Here is a 21,643-nt window from a genome sequence, read left to right as displayed (position 1 = left end):
AGGATATCCTGAGGGGAGTGCACTGGTCACTGAACTCAGAATGGTCTATGCATATTCTTCCCTTCCTATTTATTATCATTTCCAGATATTTTATTAATTTATTTATTTATTTATTTATTACATTTTTATACCGCCCAATAGCCGAAGCTCTATTGTTTTTGCAATCTTAATAGTGCAGACAGTTCCCAACTTTAGGAAGCTCCCCAACATGGGCTGCATTGACATAGGGGCTAGGCTACAGTTGTGCCTCTCAATTCCTTTGGACCATGCACAAAGTTCTCGGATGTATCGTACTTGCTGTAGAACAAGCTGCCCATAGAAGTACAACTTATGTCAACCCTCTCGTCCTTTTGACACCTGGGTGGTGGGTGTTGTTGTTCTAGTGTATTTTACTGCCTTTTAAGAAGAAGAAAATCAGATTGAATTGTTATTGATGTTTTATAGTTTATGGTTGTGTGTTGGTCCTATTTATACACTTATCCTGAGAGCTAACGGATGAAGGGTGGTTTACTAATACTGAAACAGATAGATAAATAAGTTAATTTGCCCAATGCTAATTCTTCCCAGTCTAGGTCTTCTTAATGACTGATTTTTTATCACATTATTTAATATGACAATTCAACAAACATAGTGGCTAAAGTAATAAACAACATTTTCTTAACAAATAACATACACATTTATTAAGCAACGAGAAAATAGGAACATAAAGTAGCAGCATCTAGGATGAAATCCCCCAGTCCAATTAATTGGAGATCTACCTATTTATACAATGTCAGATGCTCTTAACATTTATCTTCATTACTAAGCTACATTTGATTTTCCAAAACCCTGAACATCAAAGGTAAAAAAGCATGTTGCAGTTGGTAGTTTCCCTGTTCAGTGGACTGAAACAGAGTAAATGACACAATTACCCAATGTAATTACTGTTACTGACAATATATTTCCCCCTGATGATCAGTTTATGAGACTCTGCTTCTTATCGTGTCAGTACAATCTCTAAGCTCAATGTGCATGTGTGAGATCCTCATGCATATACTGATTTCCTGAAGTCCCATTAGTTAAATACTAACACTGATGAAAGCAGTGTATATTCAGCTTTCACTGTCCTTTCACTTCCTATCATTTTAACATAAGTTCACTAGCTAATTAGCTATAATCTGTTTTCATTTGAAATGTCATTGGGATTATGAAAACATCAGAAAGGCTTCACATGGGAATGAAAAAGACTAAAAATGTTTAGTAATTTTCTTTTTATTTAACCACCATTTGCGGAAGTGAAGGGTGAGAAATAACAAGAAGAGACACAAGAATGGGATTAAATATGGGCCACATTTATTTAAAGATCTGCAAAAGGGGGGAAGGCCTAAGCGAGCATCATCTATTGGCCACTTATGAGGCCATTGTTGGGATTGGGCGAGGCAATCACTGCATGACCAGTGGTGCTTGCTCATTTGCCACCAGACGGGCCTCCCCATCCTGGGGTAGGGAGGCCTTCCAGTGTCAAACCCTCCCCCCTCAGGCTGCTGGGCTCTGAGTGGTTTGAGGAGGGTTGGCCTCAAAGGTAACCCTTATCCCGCCAGCTGGTGCCACAAGTCTCCCAGTGGTTGGCCCCCAGGGATTACCTAACACCACAACGGTGCCTGTGAATGCTCACCTTGCACCAGATGCTCGCTCCTATCCGCCACACACAGAGAGAAGCCTCTGTTTAAAGAGGCAGCTGAGAGGGGTGAGCCAGCTTATATAGCTTGTTAATCCCCTCCCAGTGCAAGCGGCACCAACAGACACAGCCAATGTTTCGTCATGCCACCCTCACCTGCAGTTAGTCTTCCCACGCCCAGGCTTTGCCAGGCGTGGGTGTAAGGCTTCTTTTCTTTTTTTTTACCATGCCATCATCTATTGTTTCACACTACTTTCATAAGTATCAGCTTCAGATTAGATTTTATTAATTTACACTGTTGAAATTCATCAACATTTTACATGCACTGTAAAACATAAAGTATCTTGTTGTAGCATAAATATGAAAGAAAGGGAGGAACAAAAATCAGTGCTTTAGGGGGGAATAGTTAAAATGTGGTAGATATTTTATGGTAGGTACATTACGCTAAGGCAGTCCCACATCAGTGAATTATTTTCTCTTGCTGTTAAGCATGGCTAAACAGTATAATGTGTCTAAGAGCTAAATGTTATAAAACATCATGGAGCATCTCGATTTATTATTTTTATTGAGGTGGCCTCACATGTTCCTAACTTCTAGTGTGTTGAACTGGCAGCTCGTTTCAGATTATTTTGGGTGCATGGGCACAATAGGATAGTGCCCTATGTATCATCTCTCTACTCAACAAGTGCTCAAGGAAATTCACAATAAAACCATAATAAGAATAAATACAACCATTTCAAAAAACTAAAAAAACAGAAAAAGATAAAATACATACATTACAGTAAAACAGGGGAAACCCTCTAAAATCAAGGAGCAGCATTAATCACTGCTGGCTCCACAGACCAGGAGACTTTTTGCCAACTGACTAAAGGCCAATAATGAGGGAACCCAATTCTGGGGGTAGAATTCTGCAACTTGTACAATGCTACTCAAAAGGCCCTCTCTCAAGTACCATTCTCACCTCTCTAGGAGGTGGGACACAAAACAAGGCTTCAGATGATGAATGCATTGCAGGCTCTGGGAAGGTCCATACAAGAGGTACTAGGACCTGAAGAATAAAGATGTCGTGTAAAGCACCCACAAACTATCATGAGTAAGGAGTCATGAGCGTGCAATAAATGCCTTTTGTAGAAAGGCTCAATAAAAATACTAAGAAGATTTAGTAGTACAATGGAAAGTAGCATTTGAAATGTCAGATAAGCACATTTAACAGAAACAGAGGATAAATTACCAGACAACTAGTGACCTTTGTTGACATTTTAAATAGTCATTAATAGATGTCAGAGGTAATAATATCTGGAATTAAATGATATATTGTTTAACATTATCTGTGTGCTCAAATACTATTGCATTTAATTTTACACTTGATATAATTTGAAGAAGTCCACTTTTGCAATACTAAAGGATAAACAAACACACACACACACACACAGAGAGAGAGAGAGAGAGAGAGAGAGAGAGAGAGAGAGAGAGAGAGAGAGAGCTTTAAATAAATCAATAAAGATGCTGTGCACCAGCCTTCCCCAATCCAGATGCTTTGAGCTACAACTCCAAGAATGACAACTGGCAATACTGGCTGGAGCTGATTGCATTTGAAGTGCAAAACATCTGGAGGGCACCATGTTGGGGAAGACCACTCTATACCAACTTCTCAATCAAGGAATTAAAGAGCTTTGCATGCTAATGTGTGCTGTGTAGCCATCTCCAGATCCAAGGGGCTGCCCTGCAAAACTAATTGGCTTCAATAGTCTGACTCTCTGCTGAACCAAAGATCTCATCCCAAAACTTTCCTACCAATACTTTTTGCTAAAAGCTCTGTCTATATATGTAAATCCTGAAAAATACTACCATCTTGCAGGTCAGCAGTAACAACAGTACCAGTTTTGAAGGGTTGGTTAATAGTTATGTTCTAAACACTATTTCATTCCTGTCTCTTACAAGTCTATATCATTGTGTTTACCCAAAGTCTTATTCTTGCCCTTTTAATTCACAATTTATAGCACTTCCCCCATGAAAAACCTGTTGTTGTTTTTAATGTGCTTTGCCCAACACTGCACCCTCCCACTTTTTGACTTTCTGAGGGGAGGCTGGTTTCTACGGCTCTCAGACCTTTCCTATTGTGTGCAGATTTATAGGGTGTTCCTTCATTTGGCAAGGACTGGATAGAAATCCTTAGAGACCTACGCTTGCATTAAAACTGGCTGTGGCAGTGAACAAGACAGCATCTGGGTTCCAGAACAGCTTGATTAATAGGTAAGGGGGCGAAGAGAGCAGGTGTGTTAACAAGACAAAGAAAGGAACAGGTCCTGCTTTAATTGGATAGCTAGATAAACAGCTGCTCTCAGCTGGATTTGGAGTTGAGAAGGAAAAGGAAATTAGAAAACATTGATTTAAAAATAAAAAATAATGGTTTTCATTTCATTTAAAAAAAGAGAGAGTTTGAAACAAACCATGTTCCCTGTTTTCCAGTGACAATGCTAGAAGATTTAATGAAGCTTATATGTTCAGGATTTCATAAGTATAGCATGTTGACTTTTCTGGTAACCTTGTAGCATAGCAACAAGCATAGAATTGGTTTGCTAGGCTGCATCTGCCACTATTCCCATCTATGAAGATTTGTGCATCTAGTTTGCCATTGCTCACTTTAATAGGCTGGTGCTGAAATATATTTTTAAGTATATTTTAAGTATATATTTTTAACATTTTGCAAATGTTAGTTTGATGCATTCTATAAGATGTAAGGTCAAAGACCTGGAGTACTCTCAAATGGAATTATGCTTCCTCTTCAGTAATCATTGTAAACACGAATTGTTATTGTATTTGTAAATGCTCTCAATCCTCATTAAGCAAATTGCAGCATAATAGCTTCTTAAAAACTTTTCTCATAAGATAATCTCTTCACAGCCATAACAGTTTTATTGTTGCGTTACCCAAGATTTATAGTTTATATATTTAGAAAATAATTTGTGGTTCAGAGCAGGATTTATACTTCACTTTAAGTTAACAAACTTTGAAAAAATTCTAGCAAACTGACATTTCAAAGTCTTAGTTTATTTTCAAGCCATTTATTCATTTTAGCTTTTTAATAGCTTCTAGGCAATTTACAGGAAATAACTGTAAAGTTCTGTTTGTTGATTGTATGGCAACCCAGTCCATTAATTATAGGTCATTGTCAGGATCAGGTCCGTTCTCACTAGTGTGGGGGACTCTGTTTTGGGGGCTGAATCAGACTCAGAGACTAAAGAATGAGCAGAACCAGAAGTACACTAGCCAAGAAAGGAAGCGAGGGAGGACATTCTCCAAGACTCATCAGGAATCGAGGATGAATCTTCCCAGGAGCTTAACGGACAGGACACCCAAGCTCAGAGATCATCATCCCCCCACCCATCCTGCTGGGAACTCAGTCTCTGTCAGAGGGGAAGGGAACATCACAGTTGATTGATCCCAGAGTGCACTGCAGGGTTAAGTGGGTGGAGTGGTCACAATTTGTGCAATCTCTATTTGTGCAAATTGTGGCCTCGACCAAAGAAAACAAAGCTGCAAAAAGTTCCCAGAGTTTGGGGAAAACCAGTGGCTCAGCTCACAAATGCAACCAAGCTCGGGCAGGCAGCAGAAATCCGTCAAGCCCCAAAAGGGCTGGATGTCCAAATGATGGACATCCCTAACAGAAACCAATTAACCCAACCATTGGGTTTACTAATATCATGCCACTTTAATAAAATCCTTTGGGCACAATATTCCAAGTGCTAGTTTAGTTTTTAATTGTTGAAAACTAACTCGTCCCTGTGGTCTGGGAATAATCTGGGAACCAGCATGCTTAGGATATTCAAGCGATTTCCCCCAACAATTGTATACCCAAAGCTATGTAAATTAACCGTCGAATGGATATGCCTACTCATCAAATTTGCTATGTAAATTTAAATACCAAGTTTTCCTTTTAAAAGCAGAGAAACCCACTGAGATCAAACTAGGTTCAGAGCATGGTTCCAGATCCTGGCTTGTTCTCAAGCCAGCTTGAACTAGTTTGGATGTCATGGGGAACTACGGTTAGTTGAAAATTGCATGTTATTTCTTCCTATTAAATATGAACTGAGCCACTGTCTCAAATATTATCTCATCATGTTCCAGAAAGAAGCCGATTATAGTCTGGTAGTGGGTATGTATTGCATTCCAATTATACTGTACTGTACTTTCTACATGCATTTTTCATTATTCTAATCCTCCATTCCAAATGCAGGATTAAAAGCACATAAACACTACAACTTTAATAGGGTACTATTTTTATTAACTGAAGTAGCACATACATGACTTGTAACATTTCTCTGGGAAGCTAAATCTCTATAAATTATTCAAATTTCTTGCTTCCTTAATTGTGTGTGTGTGTGTGTGTGTGTGTATGGAGCGAGAGGGGGGGAGAGAGAGTGATTTTCAGGACATTGAAATTATGGGCAATTCTTTTTGTTGGCAAACTGCCATCTCTTACCTGTACATGAGTAGTCATCAATCCTGATGTAACCTGTTTTGCAGATGCACATGAATGATCCTGGTGTGTTTACACACATGGTATTCTCCCGACAGTAATGCCTCCCTTCAGCACATTCATCAATATCTGTGGATAGAGTAGTGAGGCCAATTGAACAAACATTGCTGGGTTTCCTGTTGTTTACACAGATTGGAAGACAGTCTGCACACCAGAGCATTTGCTTCAGCCTTATTTTGTCATGTGTAGGATCAGATTTCAGCAGCCCAGGTCACCAGTTGTTACACTCTTACTATTGATTCATAGAAACAGGCAGCTTCATCTTTTCTGATATATTTAAACATGTATGTTTTATAACTATGAATTTAAGGAAAGGAAAACATATTTAAAAAGCTACAGTTTCTGCTGCTGCTACTACTGCTGCTGCTAATACTAACAATAAACAATGATGACAATTATTTATTACTTAAGTATAGAAGAAGAGCCATGCTGGATGAGACCAAGGATCCATCTAGTCCAGCATTCTGTTCACACAGTGGCCAACCAGCTGCCCCCCGCCCCCCGGGAACCCACAAGCAGGACATGAGTAAAATCTTACTGTTCTACCCAAGTTCCCCAGCAATTGGTGTATATAGGCATACCGCCTCTGATAGTGGGGGTAGCATATACCCATCAGGACGAATAGCCGTTGTACTTCCACTTAAGGATGTGTGAATCTGCCTGAGTCTGCTCTGAGGGATTTCTGTCACAGGGAAATCTGGCCCTCTTGGGGCATAACAGATTTCATCGGAGTCCCCAGCCCCAGCTTGAAGATTTTGTCTAAATTTTTCCCTTTAAAAATACATAACACAATTTATGCATAACTAAGCACTTTATGGTCACAATTTGCATAAAATACACAAATTATGGCCATAATTTGCCCACAAAACGCAAATTTCTTAGGCAATTTACATGCCTTGCTGTTTTTAAAGTGGAATTTTTTGACAAAAACTGCAAGCCGTGTGCCACCTTCCCACTCTCCCAGCTTGTGCCCACATCAGCGAGGAGAGCCAGTCCACTGAAGATTTCAGAGATCACATTCTTAGGAATCAAACCTCATTTAAATCCATTGAGACTTTCTCTAGCATTCTTACTTCCACTGTATTGTGTAATGTGTGTGTGTGTGTTTTAGTGCAAGATATATAGGCTTTAATAGGTTTATTTGGTAGATGAATCAACTAAAGTTTCAGTTGATTAATCTGGGAGGGGCAATTTTAAGTGCGGGAATGAGAATTATGGGCTGATTATCAGTTGAGTTTATTGTGTAATTCTAATACAGGATGAAAAGAAAAGATCAAATATGTCCTCTTCTAACAATAAATGGAAGCTCCTCTTTATGAAGGCAAAAACATCCCCTCAATATGTAAGTCATATGTAGGTCAATTCCTTGGGTGCTACTCTCACAAAGTCTCCGAATCCCCTTGCCCAGCCCACTACCATTTGGTATCACTAATTATATGCCTAACCATGTTTTTTTTTTGTTTTTTTTAAATTAATAAAGCACTTTTTCCACCCACTGCTCCCTCCTGCCGCCCCCAAACACACAATTTTCTCCTGTCCTGTCTTCTGGTCTTGTGTATTTTCTGGATGATTTCCTCCAACCACTTGACATCAAGCATCCTATCTAGTAACTAAAAAATAATATCTCCACTGTATTTCTGACTTTTCTTGTTCTCCGAGGTAGTCTCTGATAAATTGAACATAAACGTGAACTGATACATATCTTGCTACTTCTTCCTTCACATTATCTTTACTGGCTGACCTTTTCCAAAAACCATACCCCTGAAGGATATTCTTGCTCGGTCAGATAGAGATGGTTCTTTTGAACTATATCTATATCTCGGGAGGCTGTTTGCAGGTTACCTGCCTGTTAGCTAGGTGCAGCCTAAGAAGACAGGGCTGGGATTTTGGAAGTCCTGCTCCTATGTAGTTTCCCTAAAAAAAGTTATGCACCAGCCATAAAGGAATTATGGCTGTAAATGAATGTATTAGGTCACTCATGCTGTGACGCAGGAACCTTAATTTCAATTAGCAAGCACGAATTGTTCTTGAATGCAAGCTTCTTAGAACTGCTTTTGTGAAGTATCATCACCCAGCTTTTTTTTTTTAAAAAAAGCATATTTTTAGCCACGTGTTTAGTAAATATAACTTGACCTAATTTTCAGAAGATATGGTAGGAGTGCAGCACTGATAAAAATGTCCTCATTAAATTTTAAAGGATAACACTGCACAGAATCCAACTGTGTGTGAAATGGCATTAAAAAAAGGGGGAAATTGTTTTTATTCAGAAATCACTGTAAAAAGCAAGTCAGTAAAACAATCACACTGACTCACATTGTAGACAGCCAAAATTGTCAAGGCTTTCTGGAATAAATGGGTTTGAGATTGAGAATGGCAGCTTTAGAATTAATTTCTATGCCTACTGCTGTGGTTAATGGCTCAATTCACATGCTTTTTGGTGAGTTTCTATTATATGATGAATGACATCATACAACATGCAAACATATATAACAATGCAAGCCATTGTGGTGTAGTGGCTAAAATGTTGGACTGGGAGTTGAAAGATACAGGTTCTAGTCTCCACTCAGCTATGGAAACCTACTGGATGACTTTAGGCCAGTCACAGACTCTCAGCCCAACCCACCTCACAGGGCTGTTGTTGTGAGGATGAAATGGAGAGGAGGAAGACTATGTACGCCGCCTTGGGTTCCTTGGAAGAAAAAAGGCAGGGTATAAATCCAATAATAAATAATAATAAAAAAACACTATACTAAGGCCATGTCTACACCATAGGATGTAGAGGGAGGGAGGGGGGAGTATCACAGATTTACCTGCTTCTGTGTTCCTTGCCCAGAATCTAGATGGCCGTGTGACTTCCCAGAAGTAAGAAGGACATTGCAGCCACCATATTATTATTTTTTTGTAAACAAGGGAGAAGGAACACAACTGCGCTCCACCGAAAATAAGTTTTAAAAAATCACAAACAAAAAACCAACCTGCTCCCCACTCCCCACCCCTGATAGGCACAGACTTCCCCCACACAGCTTCATGACCAGAGCCCTGCTACTCGCAAGGAGGAAGGAAAGACCCAGGAGCAGTGATCACATGGCCCATGCTCCTCGGGATGGTCCCAGGACCATGGATGGTTCTCGATATCCCGGGGAGAGTCCCTGGTAGTCCTGAGTTGCCTCAGGATCCCCTATGTGTCATTTGGATGCACAGGGACAACCCAGGGAAGACCCCAGGATATAGGCATGGTGTAGACATGCCCTAAAACACAAAGGAACTGAAAATGGTTTCTTAGATGCATAAATTAACAGTTGGTTAATGGCACTATATATAATGGCAATTTGAATGTTCATTTCATGAGATTAATCCTGAATTAAACCATATTACAAGAAATCTCTCTTATGACCTTTAGCATGAGAAAGCAAGATATGATACCAAATTACAAAACTGTTAAAAAAGAGAAAGGGGCAATTTCTTACCAGCCCCTAATTAACCAAGGAGGCAGAGATGAGGAACAAGGTTTCTACTTTAAAAGAAGAGTCAACTAATGACTGTAAAACAGGACTGGGCATTTATAAAAAGCCGCTTTAAACAACACAGTTAGAAGGCAGAGCTAATGAGTCCTAAGGCAGAAAATATTGCTTTTTACACGAGCCTAAATCTAGAAGCTTAACAATCTTGGGAACTTCAATAAATGTGAATTCATTTATTTAGTAAACATATATCCTTCCTTTTCATTATAAATAGTGCTCATGTCTGCTAACAATAATAAAATAATAAAATGTGGAATTATAATTAACCCCAAAAAAGCAAAAGCAATTCTAAAAACAATAAATAAAAAAAGAAACTTCACCCACTCCCTGCCCCTGGGATCCACTGTGTATCATGTATACGATCCCGGGATGATCTCCGGAATATCGACATGCCCTAAGAATGTTGCTTTAGTGATGGGACTGTATAGAAATGTAATAAATAAACTATTTTGATAATTATCCCCAAAACTAATATTTATTTTCATTGTCTTGGAAAAAATGCTATTTTGTTCATGCTTAGTTACATTTTAAAACAGATTTTTTTAAAATGTAATTAATTTTCAAGCTTCTCCTGACAAGGCAGGTAATTAATTGCTCATAGGCTGGTAATTAATAGAGAAGGAAATCTTTAGTTACACACTCTTCTAGTACAGTGTGTCTTGACAGGAAATTTAGGTGAAGAAGAAAGATAATGGATGTGTTTCATATTTACAAGGGCTGGCATCTTTATATTTTACATAATGTTTCTAGATACAGTAGTAAAGCACACTTTAGGGCTAGTTCCACAACCGTGTACATCAGTTTGTTACTCAAATGTTGATGACTGTCAGCCGAATGTGTGAACACCATTCCATCGAAAAACATTTTGTACACTCATCAGGAAATAAGCAGGGTGCCTTCAAACTTATATTATCTGACCTGGGTCACAAGCTGACATGGAACTATAAGGAAACAGTGTAAACAGCAGTGTTCTTCAGAGCAGATCAGCCCTATTAAGTTAACAAACAAACAAAAAACTGATGATGCTGAATAGATCTATGTTTATATGCTCCTCCTTCACATGTCATATTGCAACCCAGGTCAACTAAAATCAGGTTAGAGATGGTGCTTTTAATGACTCTCAATGTACCTTATAAATCAGATGATTGTTGGTAATTTTATTCTTCAGCACACATCCTCATGAATGCTAGTTCAGAATTTGGGGCTGGAGTCTATAGGAATAGTAGCTGAATAATTTAGAACAGTGGTTATGATTGGATACATGCACGCACAGCATTGTTTTCCCACTAGGAGATGAATGGGCTTGATGTCCCAGTCCAGTCCGCAGGATGAAAAGATACTTCAACAGAGAATGGAGCACCAAAACTGGCTGCTGCTGCCACCATCAACACCACCATTTTCTCTGCTTTTCCATTGCCTAGCAGTAAGTTACTGGAGACTCTTGGGTCAGGAGAAGGTGGCAGTAATGTGGGCACTCTTTGAACCTCCTCGAGGCCTTTGTGTGTATGCATGCATGCCCCTGACCTGTGTTGGGGCAAGCTCATGAATGATCATGTATGTCTACTGCACAGGGAAGAGCTTCAAATGTCCTTTGTATTCCCCTACACATAAGAAACTCTGTATCACGCTGAATATGTAAAAAAAAAATAGTGCTACCTTATGAAGTTCCAAAAATCTTTATAATATTTAACAGTTTAAATAACAAACAGGCCTGATATTTCACCTAACCTATTTTAGTTTTGATTTATATATTCATATTTCTATATAGAAATACTCCCAACACAAGATGCACAGTAGGCTACTGAAGGTATCCTAAAAGACTACATCATATTTTTTGCTCTTCGTTCTTGTTTCTACCAACTCCCACACTTTAACACTGCTTAAATGAGAGATTAGTTTCTTACAACCTTGAAAAAATGGTAAAGGTTTTTATTTTTGTCTAAAAGACATTCTAATTTTATATTGCTCTTGGAGAAGAGTGAGACTCCCATATAATTGTGCTACAGCTGTTGAGCTAGCATTTCTAGGTTTTTGTTTTGTTGCTGCAGAGTATATTATAAAGTATATTCATTTCACTGATCCTTCTTTACGAGATTGTTGTTTATGAGTTTGTCATTTTTAAATTGTATTTTTATTACGGTCCTTGTTTTATTTATTTTTTGCTGGAAGCTCTCAGGCCTTTGAGAACCGAAGCACAAATGTTTTAAATAAATGAATATTAGGGGTTGGAACTACAGAAACATTTCTCTCCTTTCCAACCCCATAAGCCCCACAATTCCCACCAAAAGCCTCCTCTGCTAATGGAAGGTGCCTCCACTTTATTTTCAATTATCCCCACCCAGCTGAACCTCAGCCCACCTCATAAAAATGTAATAAATAAATATAAATATAAGTATAAAAAATGTAATAAATAAATAAATAAAATAAAAATTCAGCAGGATCCCTGGATCCTCATGGACTTTTAGAGGACTTGGGAGTGTACTGAGGGGAGGAAGGCCTGGAAAGCCACCCATCCCCATAAACATACGTTTCTGTGGATCCAAGCCTAAATAAATATATTGGAAATACACGGTAGAGATTAACAAATGTCCATGCTGAAGCTCTTTTTCATGTAAAAATGTAATAGGAAAAACTAAAACTCAGATGCTGTGAAGAAAGTAAAATATAAAATACAGAATACAGCCCATTTTGATTTAATGTTCTTCCCAGGCAATGAAATACTGTGTAGAGTATGAACTGTAGTAAAACAAAATCTGTGTATTGGACCAGATCTATAATAAGCAGGATATAACCCCTTGAAAGGGTTTGAAAATGGTATATGGAATGTGTCCTGGGCCCCAACAGTTGTCCATACTGTTATAAACCATTTTAAAGCAGTGGTGTGGATCCAGCCCTGGGCCAGATCTACACCAAGCAGGATATAACACTTTGAAAACAGTCTATATAATGTGTCCTGGGCCCAAACAGTTGTCAAAGCCGTTATAAAGCAGTGTTGTAAATCCTGCCCAGGTTCGTTTGGCAGCCTAGCAGCATTCTCTTTGTAATTTTTATTTACACTGCTAGTGTAAACTGCTTCTTTATACTGCTTCTTTATACTGCTTTATACTGCTTTACACTGCTTCTTTATACTGCTAGTTTTACCCTACTCTGTGCCTGTTTGCATTCTCTTCCCCTCCTTATTGTTTTATTATGATTTTATTAGATTGTAAGCCTATGCGGCAGGGTCTTGCTATTTACTGTTTTACTCTGTACAGCACCATGTACATTGATGGTGCTATATAAATAAATAAATAAATAAATAAATAATAATAATAATTTGATGTGCATTGCCTTATGGGACAGCTATTTTCCCCACCCCCAAGAATGCATCTGGGAACAACTGCTGTAGTTATCCAACCTGCAAGTTGAAGCAGTGGTAAATATCTTCTTTTTGTTAAAAGGAAAGAAAAATAACCCTCAAGCACCGCATCTTTAAAGATAAGCAGACTCCCACCTAAAAATTCTTAGAGCCCCGTCCTCTCAGTTAATCCCACTGTTGCAGTGCGGCATTTTCATTCCTCCCATCAAAATGCAAAAAAAAAAAAAAAGTCTAGGCTGAATATTAGTTCAACATTCCAAAATCCAGAAGTATAGATGGAATCCGAAAGTGCAGCTGGAATTAAATTGGAGTGGAACCGAAAAGCATGTTGGAATTTTGGAATAATTAAGGAGCAGAACTGATGGAATCTGCCTATTCCTAGAAAACAGAAATTTCTGGTTTCTGCTAACTCTCAATGATGCAACCTCCCACTGTTATATTGCCTATCAGCACATACTGCAGAGTGTATATGGACCATCCCTGCAGTGAGTGCAGACATGCTTACAGCAGCATCTGGAGATTATCTTTTATATGAGAAGTTTGTTACTTAGTATTGCTTACTTTGACATTTATAATTTTAAGATAACAGAAAAACCTCAAGGGCTTAATTAAAAGGTATAATAGCTCAGAAGTTATATTAAAATGGCCTAATAAATGAATTTTAGCTTATCTGAGATCTGATTAATAAAAACACACACTCTGTAGTTAATATATTGCTTCTAAATCAAGAATTTAGCCACATAAGCTTATTACTTTGACACAGATTGGGTTTTTATTTTTTAAAAAAGAGAAACCCTTAATTTGACAGATAATTATTTCAGTTGATTAATATGCTTTAAATTAAATTCCTGCATTTAATGAGCCCATCACTTTGACAAGTTGTGAATTAATACATACTTCATGCAGTAATCCATACAAATTTGTAAGGCTGATATGGCCTTCCTTACCTTCACAGTATGCATTGTCCTCTCGAAGAGCTCGGAAACCATCACGGCAACTACAGACAGCCTTGTCTTCAAGGTTCCTGCAGACAGAATTCTCCAAACACTTGTGTCCTTCAGAGCAAAAGTTGTGACCTAAAAATTAGTAAGAGTGATGTTTAAAAATGCCCATAGACATGCAGATCATGGAAGCGGGGGAGGTAGGTTGTGGCTGCAAAGAGGAACACGAGGCAAGAAAGAGGGAAAATGGCTGCTACTTTGGGCGTGGAAACACAAGAAACATGCTCCGAGGTTTTATTTCACAAGATATGGAATTTATTAATATAAACCCTATTGGATATTTAGAAATGGATTGGTAAAACTATGGAATTTCCAATAATTTTATGTAGTTCAGGGGAAGTGAGAAATAGTATCCCCTTTCAAGGAAATTTACTGCATCAACTGTTTGACCAATTTATATGATATGTAAATTCACAGCATTCCAGAGTGAAACTCTGGAATATTTTTCAGAATAGTTGCTAAATAAATCTGTTACAACAAAAACACTAACAGGCATTAAGGCACCTTAAAGAATAACAGATTTATTGTGGCATAGGCTTTTGTGGACCAGAGGCCACTTTGTCAAGTTATGAAAAGTTATCTTTCTTTTTGCCTTACCTTTACAAACTTTGCAGCAACTATTAGATAAGGAGATTTGTTGAGACTCAGGACAGTTCAAGGCAGGACAATCTGATTTCACCAAACGTTGCATTTTGTAGTCCTGTTAAATCAACAAAGTACATTTTCAGTTAGATTTAAATAAACCAATAAAAATATGGTTGAAAAGCAGGAATCACTCAATAACTAATAACAATGAATACAAATGGATAGCACTTCTATCCCCAAATTGCTGAACTGCAATTATCCAAAAATGTTCTTTGGAAGGAAACAAACAACTGCTTTCATTTGTATACTTTATTTATTTTATTTTATTTTATTCTATTTGTACCCCACCTTTCTACCAAAAATGGTACGTTACTAGCATGTTGCTATAAAGTCAATTCACATCTTACTATCCTTTAATAATGCAGAACAGAAATTCATAATAAAAAGCTGAAAAATAACCTTTCTGGTCTTAATTTTGTCATTTTTTTCCTCGAAAGAGGACAATATTATGTTTTTTAAAAAGTATTTTTGTCATTTTACTCAAAAATTCAAATTCTATAATGAAGACATTTTGCAAAATTAACATTAGAAAAAACTTTACATACAGCATGTCTGAAAGGATGCAGAGATTATAAGAAGAAGGTAGCTGAGAATTGGGCTTATAAAGAGAAGCAACCAAGAAATGTAATATCGGATCTCCTCGATGAATTCTTGAATTCTCCCCAGGGTGAGGGGAATGCAAGAGAAGATGGTGTGAGCCTGCAGCTTGCTCTAAATTTCCTCCTCAGATAATGAGCCCTCCTTACTAAAAGAAAACAACTAATTTTAAAAAAGCTTTATCTTCCAATTGATTTATGTGTAAACTGGCAAAACTCCACAAACTTGAAAAGCCCAGTGCCATGGTTACAATATTTTTGACAAGTTTAATTATGGTGTAAGGGCACATTACACCATAATTAAAAGGGAAGAGAATAAGTTAAGAGTGATCTTACCTTGCATTCGAACAGAATGCAATCCCCTGAGTTTGAATGTACAGTTTCTCTTTCACCTTCAAAGTAGGTTTTGCCGTCAAACACACATATTGCTATAGATTTTAAAACAGAACAATACTTTGGTTAAATGTAGGTACTTGGGTTTTACATTCAATGCCCTAGGTAAATTTCAAAATTAAAATGTCAACATGCTAGGCTATGTAGGTTTAGACACTATTTAATGATCACTCAAAAGGATAGAGACTGTAATTTACAGCAGACAGAAGTCTGCTTGGATTTTGGGTAACTAGAGATGGGTACAACCTGTTTGAGCATTTCAGGGGTAGGGGTGTGGACAGTAGGGGTGTACAGTCCACACCGAAAATCTGGGGTCCGACAGACTTCCAAAATTGCAGGGCGGTTGGAGGGCGGTTTTAAAATTGTTGGAAACCCATGGTGCAGTTAGAGGATCATTCGGAGACCCCATGGATCTGTAGATATCTGAATGTTTTTTAGGTGATGTGAGGGCTTGTTTCTTGTTGATAGACAACTAACTGAACACTTCCATATTAGGAAGTCACTGTCACTGAGGGAAGTGTAGTTTTGAGATTGACATCTGTGTCTACCCAATAGCCACAGTGTCCTCCATGTCCCCCCTCCAATCACAGTGTTTAGGGGGAGGGATTGTAAATGATATAGCCCATTTTTCTCCACCGCGGAATTCATTCGTTTGCTAGCTCATGGAGCAAGAAAAAGTCCCACTCCCCATATGCACTTCATCTTCTCTCAAGAGAGCTTGCAGAACTTTCAGAAACTAACCTCCTACAAAAATCTAAGTGCCCCATGTGTGTCGACTTGGTACTGTATGTTTAAATTATGGGAGCTCTATCTGAACTAGAATGAAACTACAACCAATTTTCTTCACTTGAAAAATTGATGTTGGCTGAAAGGAAGGATTTAGGAAAAATGGCTCACATAAAAATAATGAAAACCATTCCATGTAAATGAGTTGTCCCAGGAAGTAATGATGACTGGCAGGCAATGTAGATCCATACAGTCTCACAAGCCAATATTAGGATACAGAAAAGAATCTTGTGCCAAAGGCTGTTCTGTGTACTGCAAGTATGGACGCAACTCGGCCAGACATAAAGTCAAGAGAAGAAGGGGCGGTGGGAGAAAAGTTTGCTATTACTAGTATATCTCCTGTTTTGAAAACAGGACTCAAGTTTATATGCTTTGAAAAATATATATAAAATAAATGTATTATATTTGTTTCTTCTTGTCTGACCTCTCATAGGGAGAGCACACACACCCATTTCACCCCATTAGAGCAAATGGTCAGGGAATGCAGCAGGTCACTATGTTTATAAACTGAAGATACACAACTGTGCATCAGCGCAGTTTCATGTCTCTCTCTGTTTGTGTATGGGGGGGATGGTTTGAGGGTTTTTTTAAAAAAAAATCCGAAAAATCAAGGGATGAAGGGATCTGCTTTAAACCTGGCATGGCTAAAGCCCTACTTAAGAGCTACCAGGGTACCACATTTCATCTCTTTATCTTTAAAAATGATGGAGATGTATGCATTTTTGTTAATTCCTATTGATGATAATAGTGCAGTTCTCCAAAAATGGAGCAGTTTTCTGACGAGTAATCTGGTGGTGTGGAGATACACCACCTCCTAAAATTGGAGCAGGGAACCTGCTCAACAGAGCTCTGCCCTGAATTTCAGGGAGGAGCAGACCCGCTATGCACACCCCTAGTGAATAGTAGTGAATTTTGTTTTTGTTTTTTTACTGAAGTTGTAAACTGCTTTGGATATTTTAATAGACAAGTAGCATGTAAATGTTTTAAATAAAATAAATGAAGTTTGCAAATCACTTTCAAATAATACAAAATGTATACATACACAAGTACATGGGAAGTAATAAAGAAGACTACCAGACTATCAATAGAGGAGTGTCTACTTTTCCCCATCAGACCTACAACAACTTAATAGGTGATGCAGCTGTATACACATACAATTCTTTCCCCCTTAAAAGGGGAAGGGAATTCACACAAATTATGTTCATATATGGTTACATGTATGTTGTTGCCTGGGTGTTTACATGCTAGAAGGTTTATTCCTTCTCCATAGAGTTAGATGATTCTGAGTCAGTGAAACTGAGTTAGAAAATATTTTTCTGTATTGTTCCCAATGTTATTTTTGAATATAAGAACAGCCATGCTGGATCAGACCAAGGGTACTTCTAGTCCAGTATTCTGTCCATATGGCTCCAACTTGAGCTGAATTTCTTGTCATTTTTCTGCACTGGCAGAATCTCTCTCCCCTTGCACATGACCCTATCCACTTTTTCCTTTGCATTACAGAATGTAGCTTTAAGACCCAAGATTTAATCAAACATGCTGGAACTGAAGATATATTTTTGTATTATTATATTTCATATAAAGATGACTAAAACTGTATGGTGGATGAAGAGAGCACTAACGAATGCCTAAATGTTGTTAGAATTTTGTATTTGGCATTCTCCACATAAAGTAACTGAATATATTTTTTCTGTCTTTTAATAGCAAATTGTACAAGCCTATATGTTCAGTTTCCCATGACAGCAGAGCTTTGATATTTATTTTGACCTCGAGGGTAAAAAACTGGCCATCTTGACCTGAAGTCTATAAATGCAATGTCCAGTGAAGATTTCATTTCTGCCTGTCAGAATCCCTCCCAGGAATAAGAATGTGTTTATCTTGTCACTGATAACTCCTAAGGGAATTATCTTCATTCATCTTAACTTCTGTTCCAATGAGTCATAGAAATAACCAGACAGTTGGCTTTTATGTGATGTAACTGTAACCACTGTATGAGAGAAAGAGAAAGTCCATTTGTAATGGAGTTTTAGTCAAGAACAAATTTCTACTGTTCTTAAAATGCTTCCTGAAATGGTTCACCCAGCATTGTTTTATGTTAGAGAGAGATGCAAATTACCATGGTTGTTTTCCCCACCACCAACACCACCAGATAAACTACTGTCATTTCTGGAGCTATCTGAATGAATTTGAGATTAAGGAGGGATTCATACAGTATGATTCATATGAAGTTTTATGAACAATCCAATTCAATGAGTGCTGGAGCAATGCATCATAAAAATGCAAACATGGAAGACAAAGAATATAAAACCCTAAAACATCTTTGAACCTAGACCAATCAATTTCTAAAACACTGCAGTCATAATCAGAAATAAAAATTTGAAATGTATATATGCTAAAATGCCTGGTACCTTAAGCTATGTTTGTGAAAGACAATATATTTGTTCTTGACTTCATTGTATATTGTACTGCAGTTCCAGTTCCCATTGTGGAGTATTTAAACACTTTCTGTTCACTGCAACTTCATTAGATCAGCAGTACTTTGATTTGTATCCATTCCAAGCACCTGATCTTACAAAATATACCACATATGCATATAGCCATCCTGTATCTTCCAATTATCAGCATGACAGATGTGGAAAATCTTAGGCTGTTTATGGAATGGGAGAAGCAATGTGAAGGAGAAAAAAAGTCTGTGTGTGGCAGGGGAAAGCATTATTACAACAATCCATTCCTGTTTATTTCAACTCATATTCAACTGAACAGGATTAGCCATTCTCTACCAGCAGAGTTCATTTTCTTGTATTTTATTAGAAGTGACCTTGACAACTTGAAACTCCAAACCACTGCTCTAGATCAACTCTAATTCTCTTCTGTGGCACTAGGGCTTGCACTAGTGCTTTGAGGACTAAGCTGTGACTGACAGTTACTTGCTGCAGGGTTGCTTCCAGAAATTTCACTTCCAAATCTCCCAACAGGTATTTGCTGAAGGCAAATTGTTGAAGGCTCTTCCCTGGGGAATTTATTGGATAGTGAAATGGAAGGAAAGTGAAAATTTGACACCTTACATAGTTTATTAACTTTCACTTCCTTAACTACATAAGCACATGTAAGTACTTCAGTAACAAGACAGCAACTTCTACGTACTAATTAAAGTAGATTGTATGAATTTAAACACATCTAGTTCTATTAAAGTCATTAATAGAAACATGTTGTCTTAAATCTAATCTCTCCTGTCTAGCTGGCTTGTGGTTTACAAACTTAGGAAATTGCCTTATACTAAGTCAGAGCCTTAGTCACTCTACATATTGTCTATACTGACCAGTGCCAAATCAACACCTAGCAGGATATGGCACTTTGGGCATGTCTATACCAGGGGAGGGGAGGGGGAGGATCTTGCAATATGCTAATCGCAAGATCCTCCCCCTCAGTCCACATGGGCCGTGCGACGTCACCGGCATCGCGGCCGTCACGGCGGCCATTTTTTAAAAACAACAACAACAAGAGCTAGAGTGCACTTGCGCTCCAGCAAAAATTACAAGGTCAAACAAACAAACCCCCGCTCCTCTCCCCCCTCCCCAGATGGACATGGAGCACCTGAAGAGCTCCATGCCCAGTTTTTCCTGATATTTTATATTGTTGTTGTTGTTGTTGTTGTTGTTGTTATTATTATTATTATTATTATTATTATTATTAAACCCATTTCTATAGCACCTTTAAAGATTTAAAAAAAATCTCAAAATAAAAACAAAGAAGTGATTCACACACACTTAACTAAAATAGCAGCATTAAAATATCATTCTAATCAAAATCAAATCATCAGCAACAATAGGGTGACCATATTTGGGAAACCAAAAAAGAGGACACCTAGTGTGTGTGTGGGGAAGCAGCTTTCTGAGTCCTGCAGAAAGTACGTTATTCCCCCCCCCCCACCTTAAAGAACCCGATTGGAGTGGAGGAGGGGAAAGGATTTCATTCTGCACCACCACCATCCACTCCAATTGGGGCCTTTTCTATAATGTCCACGAATGACCCACTTTCCCCTTTAAGACCTCAATTGGAGCTCGGGGTGGGGGAATGATGTGCCTCAAGAAAGCATGTCATTCCCTCCTGCCATGCTAATGGCAGCCTTAAAGGGGAAGGTGTGTCATTCCAGGACATTATTGAAAATTATAGAAAATCCCCCGACACCATGGAAAGAACAAAAAGGCCTCCATGGCCAATCTGAGGGCCCAAGCAGGTTCATATAGGTGCATGCAGGCCTTCAGATTCCCTGGTCCAAAGTCATTTAGGCCTTTAAAACTAATCTCAAGCACTTTGAATTGGGCCAGGAAATGCACTTTCAACTAGTTACAGGTGGTGCAGATTGCGTAGTCTCTGCAAGTGAATGGATGGCTGCAATAGCTGAAACTTCTTTTATGGTTATATTTTAATTTTATTAATAAACTGCTTTGGAAGAATTTGTCTGTAGCTTTAAAGGGAGGAGATAAATGAGCATAATAAATAAAATATAAGCAAGATTATTAGGAAGCAGCAGCCCAAAATTATCTGTGCTTTGATGTTCACTTTAAGGCTATAATCCTACATCTACCTCAGAGTAAGGCCCACTGAAAACAATTGGACTTTTGAGTTGAAATGTATAAGATTGCATGGTAAAGCTGGTGTTCAAAGATTGCTCTTGAATATACATTTCCTAATAGTGCTTGGGATGTATTCAGTAGTGTTGCTCCTTTGACAGAAGACTCTTTGATCCAGCAGAGGCTTCTGTCAGGGGAATAGGCTGGAGAATTTTTTGCGGATTCCCTCCTGCCTGCAGCTCCCATGACGCCTCTCACAATTCCAATGAGCGCCCCCAACCCTCTGGAACAGATCTACAGGAGGGAATGGCAAAAATAATCTCCCATTCTGCTGACAGAAACCTCCACTGGATCAAAGAGTCTTCTGTCAGTAGAGGAAAACCACTGGATACAACCTTTTGTAATTGTGATTTTGTGTGATTTGATGAGTCATTTTGAACATAAAATACACACAGCAGTAGAAAGAATAAAGCCATGGCTGACTAATCTGCAAATGATATATTGGGTTTGAAAATCAGACTACTATCTAAGCATGATTATGATAGTTGTTATTTTAAATATTTATGCCATAC

The 21,643-nt window shown here is 38.2% G+C and overlaps 1 protein-coding gene across 1 annotated transcript in view; it reads right to left on the bottom strand.

Moving 5' to 3' along the window:
* The window catches only part of NELL2 (neural EGFL like 2), a 126,261-nt gene that overhangs the window by 58,071 nt on the left and 46,547 nt on the right, over positions 1-21,643 (bottom strand). The window contains exons 10-13 of the mRNA XM_063134813.1: positions 15,655-15,746; positions 14,675-14,777; positions 14,024-14,152; positions 6,141-6,266 (exon numbers count right to left, since the gene is read on the bottom strand). Coding sequence (XP_062990883.1) covers positions 6,141-6,266; positions 14,024-14,152; positions 14,675-14,777; positions 15,655-15,746 — 450 coding nt within the window. The remainder of the gene's footprint in view (positions 1-6,140; positions 6,267-14,023; positions 14,153-14,674; positions 14,778-15,654; positions 15,747-21,643) is intronic.

Source organism: Elgaria multicarinata, chromosome 9, assembly GCF_023053635.1.
Source record: "Elgaria multicarinata webbii isolate HBS135686 ecotype San Diego chromosome 9, rElgMul1.1.pri, whole genome shotgun sequence".
Taxonomy (NCBI): domain Eukaryota; kingdom Metazoa; phylum Chordata; class Lepidosauria; order Squamata; family Anguidae; genus Elgaria; species Elgaria multicarinata.
The sequence above is the reverse complement of the archived record's forward strand: the minus strand, read 5'-3'. Positions and strand labels throughout refer to the sequence as shown.